Consider the following 10,213-nt stretch of genomic DNA (forward strand, 5'->3'; position numbering starts at 1 on the left):
CCAAAAATGGCGACCGTTATTTCTTTTGGAAATTTATATTGCAACAAGTAGCGGTCGAGACTGGATTATATGTTTGAAAATAAGATTTACATTGGTTTTTACCCAAATAAAAAAGATTTACATTGGTTTAAAAAAATGTGAGAGATCAAGAACTGATTACTGTGAGAGATTTGAAATTAATATTTGTATTTTTGGGTAATAATACTTGTATCGATTTAAATAAATATTTCTCGTTGTCATGCGAGATCAAGAACTGAGTAGTGTGTGAGGTCGGTTTTTTTTTTTCTTTTTTTTGTTCTGTTTTTAACTTTTTTGTCAATGAGACACTGATCTTCAACACAGGAGAGTTCCCACAACCTTAGGGGAAAAAGAGGCAAAAAAAAGAAAGAAATTCTGCACCTTCTCGCGTCCAACTTCTAAATTTTCAAGCTGCTTATTGTCTTGTGTTCAGACCATACACAGAAGCATAAATCCTGTTAATATTTGAGATTTTTTACGGCACTTTATAACCCAAATGGAATATCTTCATATTGAACAAAGCCAACTTATTGCCACATCAATAATTCAGAGTACCTTGCCATTCTCCTACCTCTCAGAAAAATAAGAATACAAACCCTTCGTGATAGAAAAATAGTTCCAAACGTCACAAAGCAGAGCAATACAAAGTCTACCTCTCCAAAAACCCGAGATCTTTTGCAAGCAAACGCACAAGCCCGTTCCTAATTGCATGATACCCAAAAAAAGGCTAGGTATACACATAGCATCCACTATCTGAGACAAAGAAGATACAAGCTGAAATGTGTGCCATCTTCTCGGTGACTTCGTGATCTCAATGGCATTTGATATTTGACTTTCTTAACCTGGCTCAATTGAGCAGTGTGACATGACATGTGCCATAAAAGTCACATAAGCTTAACTGGCTGCTGAATTCCACCCTTCATCATTGCACAAAATTCCTCATAGTTAATCCTTCCGTCCTGCAGTCAAATTAAAATCAAATGAGGATGCAATTTATGTATATTATACTAACTTCAAACCATAATTATCTTACATTATCTGTGTCAATTTCTGATATTATTTCCTTGATGGTAGATGCATCACCAATTCCATGCTCCTTCATCGCTGATTCCAATTCATCTCTTGTAATAAACCTGGTTAATAAGCAAAGGGCAAAAGAAATGTCAGACAACTCCAATAGGAGAGTTCAATAAAAACATTTAAACAATTTAAATTCCGATTGATGGCAGCAGCCTATGGAAAAATCAAAAAGACACACCCACTGTTATCTTTATCAAAATACTGAAAAGCCCTGTATAGATGTTCATCTCGTTCAAGTCTGTTCCGATGCATCGTCGCAGTGATGAACTCAATGTAGTCAATGGTCCCATTTCCATCCACATCAGCCTGAAAGAAGATCACTTAGCACAAGAAGTAGGATAATGGTGATGAAAAATAAAAGAATGCAAATTTTGGTTCCTAATTATCATCTTACAGCATCCATGAGCTGCTTTACTTCAGCTTCTGAGAGACGTGACCCAAGTCGGGCCAATCCTGTCTTCAGTTCTTCATATGTGATGGTACCACTCTTGTCAGTGTCCATATTGATGAACATCTGTTTCAGCCCTTTAATTTCTTCTTCGGAAAGATTCTCAGCAATAACCTGCAAGTGGTTCAGATTGCGTTAAGTACTGCATCAGGACCATGCATATCTAATCTGGAATATTTTCTATAGACCAACCTTTAGTGCCAGCTTCTTGAGCTTGTTCATTGCTCTAAACTGTTTCATCCTAGAAAGAACAGCACTGTCTATAGGCTTATCAGATGCCTCTCCACCTCTGATCCATGGATGCTCTGAGCAGCAGTCACACCATTACATAAATATGATGATAGTCCAATAAATGTAGCCATAAGTACCAATATAGTTTAGCAATAGAAAATGATGAACTGCTTATACCGATACCTACCAAGAACTTGTGCTGAAGTAATTCTTCTCTTAGGATCCTGTGTCAACATTTTCCTGACAATATCTTTGGCGCTGTCTGATATAGATGGCCATGGATCACTTTCAAAGTCAATGTACCCTTGCAAGATGGCATCAAATATCCCTTTCTCCGTTTCTGCAAAACCAGCATATTCACATGGCAAAAGAAGATACATAAATAATAACCAGGCTTAAAAACACTCGTGTCCCCAATGGAAATGGTATAAGATAATACAAGCCCTTTGAAAAAAGTTGATATCAGTGCTATCCTTACCAGCCCAGAAAGGGGGAACACCGCTGAGAAGAATATATAAAATAACACCTGCACTCCATACATCTATTTCTTTCCCATAATTCCGCCGCAAAACTTCAGGAGCAACATAGTAAGCACTTCCAACTATATCTCTGTACACTTTTCCTGGAGTAATATTCATAGCAAACTGGTGAACATAATCTGATTACTAGAGTTCAAAAACACAACAAGACTCGGATGTATCAGAAAGCTTCTCGACAAATATCACAAATTAAAAATAACTCACAATCATGACTGATGTAAATTGTATGGAAGCTCCAATGAGAGCAAACTACAATGACAAGAAGCATGATTTCCACTACGGACAACACCAAGATGGCTTCAGCTACATGTTTCTAGAATGTATGATATCTCATATGATAATATAATAATTTGGAATTGGGGAAGCAAGATCATGTTTTTTATCCAACATGAAAATGACTTTCTGCATCTCAAAGTAATTAGTAGTCAGTTGAATTTACCTACGAGAATCAAATCCAATGAAGCTAAAGATCAGCATTCCCATGTCTTATCTACAATTATAGTGCAAACCCCTTGAACAAACAACCAACTCCATGTCTCCATTATCGTTGCAAGTGAAAGGTCTAACTTCTTGAATCAGAAAGGAGAACCATCTTACAAATCAGTGCTTAATCCCAGAAGCATATGAAGTGTACTGTTTGTTAACTGACTTCTGCAAGTTTCACTTCTTATGTGAAGTATCTTATAGCTTGGTAGAATTTTCTATGAGCATTTATCGGTAATGCTAGAGCTGTTATGATAATTCAGATTTAACGGTTCTCAAAATTTTGTAAGACTTAGCATGTGTACATCCTGGTCTATGTAGGTCCTAGTAGCATGAGCGAAGGAAAATTTTGTAAGCAATCCCTAAGCAGGCATTGATAAACATTAGAATATGTAAGGATTATCTAATTTCCATAGGCTTAAATTCAGATTATTTAGATGTATAAGATAATACAATTTATTGTTGATTGAAGGTCCAGATTAATTTAAGTTCTTGGAGACATCTATAATATGCATCATGGAAAAGAATACATAACTTCCATTCATAGTGACTCTCGAAAAGAAAAATGTGGTAGCCCAATATAGCATAATTGTTACAACCCAAGCCTTATACCTTTTGGTGTCATGAATCACAAAGCCCCGGTTAAAGGAAGAGTGAAACCAACAAGATATGTGAACACCAATCCTTAGCCACCTTAAGCAATATTACTCGAAAAAATATTCTAAAAAAGGCAATTGTTACTTTAAGTAATAAATATTGACCAAAATAAATTAGATTCTGACCATCTTACATCAACTCTACCATCAGAGCTTCAAAGGTGTCACCAATTCATAATGCTGATCACTTCATCCATGATAAATAGGTGGTCATTATGAAAAACACAAGCAACTCTCAATGATGAGGGAGAATTTCTGAATGTAAGCCGAGTATATTTTAATATGTCAAGGGATGATACATCTGTCTCATGTCCGCATCTCATCTTATACATCTAAATTTGAGGAGTTGATAATACCTATGCCATCTCATTTAGATACCTATGGTAACCATCATGTTGAAGATGTTTATGATGAAGCTCTGGTGGATGGAAAACCATAATTATTGAACAACAGGAACCATCAACAATGTAAAGCAATAAGATAACCATAATCAGCAAGCCTCGCTAGGAATCATGCATCCTTCGTAGCCATATATATCTAGTTTTCTACTGAGGCTACCTTTTCTTTCATTCAAAGTGCACTTGGGTTATCTTATGTCACTCCCCCTTTTCTAACCTTTCTAAACAAATCCAAGTCCCCGTCCATATTGAAGCCCTCAGTTTTGTAGCAACTACACATACCATCTTAGTTTCTTCCAATTTTGCCCGTAGCTGGTGGCCATTCCTCTTCTTCCTTCCATGTCCTCCTCTACACCTTAACTTTCTCCAGTGGTCATCTAATGTGCTAAATTTTCTTTGTCCAATATTCTGATCCATAAGTTGCAAACTTTATTCTTATAGAACTTATTCTTAAGTCACAACTTTGGCAATTATACAACACCAACTTACTCTCAAGTCCCAAAGGTGACAACCATACAAAACCACAAAACCATCTACTTCGTCCAGAAAACTAGTCTACATCTTCTTTCCTCTGTCAAAAGGTTCCAAGATAAATTTCTCTCCAGTATTTGAATTGGGAGATGATTCCCAAACAACCTCCTTAATTTGTTTCCTTACGGCTAATCATCCAAAATTGTCCTCCTTCATAAATTTCAGTGTTACCATTTTCACCAAATCTCACTCTCTTTCTCTCTCTCTCTCCCCCATACAGTCTTGGACCTCAACATTCCACCACCAAACTTCTCACTGTTACATTTGATTTGCCGAAGAACTACTTCAACAACTTTTTAATGCAACCAACCATCTGATTTGACATCATTTTTTGGTAAAGCTTTTAGCCTTCAACTTAACCTATTACAGTTTAACTTTAATAATTTTACACCAACAGCGGAGACTTCCTATGATAAACAATATGTCATCAACATCATAATTTGAAGTCAGTTTACAAAGCTGCACCTTTCCTTCCTTTTTCTTCTTGAGGAGACAACAGAAATTTTCCTCCTCATTCACTACCAAACCATGTAAGACCATCTATTATCGAGTTTCTTCTTCCTACGAGTAAGCCCTTTTCATAATATGCCCATTAAAACACTGATCTTCACTCCATATACATAATAAACCAATTCATGTTTACCGTTGGATGGTAAGCTAAAAAGAATAACAAATTGTTGGAACTTCTAGCCCCAAACTTTATTTTCTTTCTTGATCATTGAAGTTCAAAGTCCACATTTAGATAGCATTTTAAGGTGCTAAAGTCTTATTATAGGTAAATTCTTCTTTTTTTATAAAAAAAAGAGTTTAACAAGCATGGTTTGCCATATCAGTTGGTACGGATGTATATCGACTGTACCATACTTCGAGGATTGCCGATTCGGTATCAGGTGCCGTACCGGTCGGCGACCGGTTCGACTCGATACTGGTTCGGTACCAGGCCCGTACCGAGAGAAACGGACCAGAGCCGGAGAAGGAGAAGAGAAAGAGAGAGCGAGCGGGGGAGGGAGGGAGAAGGAGAGCCACGGATGCCTGCAGAGGGCCGCGGGGGGCCGGCGGAGGCCGCGGAAAAAATTTAAATTTTTTTAAGTAAAGTATACAAATCGCTTGCCGACTTTACTTCAAAATTTTCAAAATTTTTAATTTCAAAATTTTTAAGTGAAGTTGACAAGCGATTTGCCGACTTCACTTAAAAATCTTCAAATTTTTTTCCACGGCCACGTCCCCTGTTTCGAAAGAAATAGGCGACACGGCCTCAGCCTCCGTCGCACCCCGCAGCTTCCGTCGGCCCCCTGCAGCCCTCCGCAAGCGTCCGCGGCCGCTTTTTCTCCTTTCCTCCTCCCCCCCTCGCTCTCTCTTTCTCTTCGTCTTCTTCGACTTCGGTAGCAAACTGGTTTCAAAGCTAGAACCGTACCGGTAGGCCATCTATACGGTTTGAAACGGACGGAACCGTCCGATTCGGGACAGTTCCGCATTTCTTGTACCACACTGATATACAGTAAGGAGGGTGTACTGAGTGTCGGCACGTCGAACCAGCTTTAGTATTCACAGTATCGACATAGTAATGAGATGGTACTGGTATGGAGTCCGGATCTGAGATGTCGAACTTTACTAACAAACATTAATGCAAAACAAATCATTTTAAAAAAATTTAAAAAGTTGGTTGGATCACAAGAAGCACAATTTTCTCATAGTTTCATTAGCAAGATACATGAAATCTCTAAAGTGAGTACAGTTAGTGACTATTTTGATCAACAATTCTGAATTGTACAATTTGAATAGCAGATCACCCATTTGACAACAATAGTTGCTTAACTTATAGAAAACAAATAAACACACACTTAGGTTGTGACTGCTACTAATGCTTCTTAATCGTGTTTCACAATTTATGTCACATTAACATGCATATTACAAGCCTATCAGCAAATTTATGTCAGCGAGTACTAATACCAAGGAGGTAATAATGCATGAATAATATCATATTTATCAAAAACCCTTCTCCATGGACCTCAAGTTATATCCAGGTGCCTTGCCAGAGGCACATTGGCATGCCTCGAAAAAAGCTCATAGTAAAGATTTAAGTACAAATTTGAAAGGATTCATATATGAAACCCAAAAGTTGAAACTTACTTTCCACTCATGATACCCCATAGTTGAAGAAAATGCAAAATGTTTTCATAATTCATTGTGATTCTTTTCAGTTTAAATACATGTAAGAGTTAAAATAATAAATATAATTTTGAAGGTGTGAATATCAATGTAACCAGCATGAAAGATTGGAGATGTAGTTTCCGAACAAAAAAGTGCAAATATTAGTTTGCATATAGTCGTGATGAGTGACAAAGTACAAACATCAGGAACATCCTAATAAACTACCAAGAAGTTTGTTCTCTATATTTCAATGAATATTCCAACACAAATGCAATACAACTCACTAAACAAAAATATTGGTTTCTCCATTTGCTAATGCTTCTCCTATGAAGAATCTCTGGCTGCATTAGTATTGCCATTTAGCTTAAATTGGAGCAACGTAAATGCAAGTTTCTTTTCTTGGAGACAATGGCCTCTTGAAATCTCTTATCAGCAGATGACTTGATCATAGGCAATTTCAAGAAAGCTTCTTATGTATATCTATTGACATTTAATGCAGCATAACGGAAATAAAAAGCAAGGCATTAGAAATTAAGCATCTGAGATGCAGCAGCGCCAAGACAAACTATTTGTGATGTAAATTTCATGGGAATATGTACAGAAATGAGGACCTAAGGAACTTGATGTTGATGGTCAACAGTTAATATAGGAAACTACTCGAGTCACCTTGGATCAGTTTTATGATTTACTAAAATGCGATGGATTAAGATGGTTTCAACAGAGTTAGACCACGGTGGCAAAAGCAGTGAATATTCTATTCGTGTGAACTTCTATGCCAGTTATATAGAGATATGCGGTGAGACATCAAAAAGGTTCTACAATAAACGGGATGATGTGTGTGCCATGGGAAAAAAACAGGTGGGGACATTTAAGCTTATGTAGAATAGCATTGGAAGTGAAATTGCGTCATGGCAATTCTAATTGCGTGGCAAAATTGCATAAATCAGAAGAACTTCTGAGAATCTCCTAGACCATTGCTGGTGAACGAGTTTCAGTTCCTATTCTCTTCCATGAAGATCCTTCCATGTCAAGCTACGAAAAGTACAAAAAAAATGGGGGAAAACAACAAGTTAACATTTATTTCCATTTGGACTCGTGTAGGACTCTGTTTGCTGAAAAGTTATGTAGCAAGCATGGTACTTAAAGGATTAAATGACAACAAACTAATTAGTAAAGATAAATCAAAGGATGGAAACAAGTGATCAAGTGATGGATTCTTTTTTTTTTTTTTTTTTCAAGAAAAGAAAGACCTGTGTTCTTTAATAGATTTCAAATTCAATGAATTAACAACAGTAATTAAATTCACAAAGTACCAGGAATAAATTTGTCAATTCATAAAGCAGTGAAAAAAGAGCAGCAAGAAGAAGATTGTTTTTACCATCCTCAATGAACACCGAGAGCCCGAAATCGGTGGCCTTGAGCATGGCCCCCTCATCCTTGGTGGCCAGCAAGAAATTCTCGGGCTTGAGGTCGCGGTGCATCACCCCCATGAAGTGGCAGATGTGCACGACGTTGACGATGGCCCGGCAGATGGTGGCGGCGGCGCGCTCCGAGTAGTGGCCCTTGGCAATGATCCGGTCGAAGAGCTCCCCTCCCTCGCACAGCTCCAGCACCAGATTCACCGAGTGCCGGTCCTCGTACGCCCCCTTGAATTCCACTATATTTGCCTGCCCCGTCAGGTGCTGCATGATCTGCACCTCCCGCCGGATATCGTCCCGGTCGTTCTTGCTCGACAGCTTCCGCTTCGAGATCGACTTGCAGGCGTACCGATTCCCAGTAGCGATCTCCGTGCAGAGGTAGGTCACGCCGAATTGCCCGCGGCCGAGCTCCTTGCCGAGGGTGTACAGCGACCGGACGTCCTCGAATGGCTTGCCGAGCACAGTGTCGGCAGCTCGCCCCGCGGCCATGGCCGAGGCGGGGGTGGGAATAGAGGGCTTCAGGGACGACGGAGGGGCCTGGCGGACCTTCGCAGGCGGCGGCGGCGGCGGCGACGGCTGAGGCTGGTTGTAGCCATGGTAAGGTTGGCTCGGCTTGGACTGTTGCTGGTGGAAGCTGTAACCATTGGATCCTCCTCTGTGTCCTGGATCCTTCTCTTTACTGAAGCAATGGCCCATCTCTTCGCAAGAACCCCCAATAAACCAATTCAAGAAGAGGTGAGAGGGGAATTGGGGAGGACGATGGGATGGGATTTGAAGGAAATTTTAGAGCGTTCTTGGAGTCAAATTTGAAGAGCTTGGAAGCTGCAAACGAGGCTAAGATGTGGTAACAAGTTGGGGAAAGGATTAGACAACCAAACGGACCGAATCGCCGCCGCCTAATCGTGACTGCAACTAATTCAGAAGAAGCGGCAGCGTTCGTCTTTTCCAATCCTGCATCTCCATATATTTTTTTTTTCCTATAATAATTTTCTTATCCTCCTGATGCTTGTCGTGGTGGGAAACAGAAAGGGACTCCGCCTTGTGATAAATAATGGACCCCCATTGAGTGCGACGCTCAATAATGCTTTCAAGCGATACAGTCACGGAGGGTGCAACCACTATTAAAGTGGGGTGTATTTATCGGGTGCCGTTTTCATTAATTAAGCACATCGTAGTCAACGTGAAGACATGTCCGATCTCTAAATGCACCAACTGGAAATTTTAAAGTTTGGTCGCCTGACGCGGTTTTGCGTTCTTGGTCACCGGAGGTAACCTTAGGATCCGTTTGCTTAGTCAAAAAAAAAATCTCATCGATTTTTTTTTAAAAAATAATATTAAAATATATTATGCTTAAAAAACTAATTTTTATATATTTAGTTGATTAAAAAATAATAAATTTTATAGTTTATATTTGGTTGAGTATCCAATTTTTCTAAAAAAAATATAAAATAGGTTTTTTTTTTTTGGGTATGAACACCATTCTAAAAATTCAAATTTGTGCGAATACCCTCTTAAAATCTATATTTATTTATGTATCCTCATAGAACACTATTTTTATACAAATACCCCTAATGTAACAGTTTTTCTAACGCTCTTAATAAAAAACCATATTTATTATAATTAAAAATAAAATAAAATTTTGAAATTATTTTTTTGTCCTCAATCGTAATTGCTTTATAAATATTTTTTTTTACACATCTACCCACTAAAAGCATTTTAGTCATTTTAATTTGAAACTAGCGTTAGATGGCATGGGTACATATACAGAAGCAAAAATATAAAAAAGTATAAAATAGCAAAATAAGTGTTTTATGAGTATACATGTGAATATTAATTTTGGAATAGTTTTTATGCAAAATTCGATATTTAGGATGGTATTCATGAAAAAAAAACCCTTATAAAATAGTCACCTTACTCTTAATGAAAATCTTATTTTATTCTATTAAAAAATTTGAAAATATTTTTTTTCACCACGCTTCCCACGAACCAAGCGGGTGGGGAGAGCGTCGGCGGCAGGTAAGATGATTGGCGTCATGGCGTGTAACACGTGCCCGGCTCCCGCGGGCCGGGGGAAACGAAGGGCAACGTCATTTGACGGAGTTAGAAGGTGTTTGTTACAAGAAAATTCCAGCCTTTGGTCTTATCAACTCTCTAATTTTACCCAGGAAAATTAATACGCTCACGTGCTGGACCCGGGAGACCCGTCGCCGGGAGCCAAGGAATCAACTTCTCCAAATTTATTTATTAAAAATAGCGATCT

General features: G+C 38.5%; 1 protein-coding gene across 1 annotated transcript; it reads right to left on the reverse strand.

Annotated features, from left to right (window-relative positions):
- Positions 1 to 502: 502 nt before the first annotated feature.
- Positions 503 to 9,015, reverse strand: LOC103717626 (calcium-dependent protein kinase 19-like). Its single transcript, XM_008806087.6, has 8 exons — positions 7,914 to 9,015; positions 2,256 to 2,399; positions 1,965 to 2,117; positions 1,739 to 1,851; positions 1,493 to 1,660; positions 1,277 to 1,404; positions 1,052 to 1,151; positions 503 to 977 (listed from the first exon to the last, which is right to left on the reverse strand). The coding sequence occupies exons 1-8, from the start codon at positions 8,647 to 8,649 to the stop codon at positions 903 to 905; spliced, it is 1,617 nt and encodes a 538-aa protein (XP_008804309.3). The 5' UTR covers positions 8,650 to 9,015; the 3' UTR covers positions 503 to 902.
- Between the last annotated feature and the right edge of the window lie 1,198 nt (positions 9,016 to 10,213).

The sequence above is a fragment of the Phoenix dactylifera genome, chromosome 1, assembly GCF_051530095.1.
Source record: "Phoenix dactylifera cultivar Ajwa chromosome 1, Ajwa_hap1_PhDact_Kaust_v1.1, whole genome shotgun sequence".
NCBI classification, from domain to species: Eukaryota; Viridiplantae; Streptophyta; class Magnoliopsida; order Arecales; family Arecaceae; genus Phoenix; species Phoenix dactylifera.

What these genes read in the sequence shown, in the direction of transcription:
- LOC103717626 (XM_008806087.6), bottom strand. Translation starts at nt 8,649, where the DNA reads ATGGGCCATTGCTTCAGTAAAGAGAAGGATCCAGGACACAGAGGAGGA. An exon ending in TACTTCAGCACAAGTTCTTG is followed by an intron (nt 1,852 to 1,964) that starts GTAGGTATCGGT and finishes ACTGCTGCTCAG; the next exon opens with AGCATCCATGGATCAGAGGT. An exon ending in TCAAGAAGCTGGCACTAAAG is followed by an intron (nt 1,661 to 1,738) that starts GTTGGTCTATAG and finishes AACCACTTGCAG; the next exon opens with GTTATTGCTGAGAATCTTTC.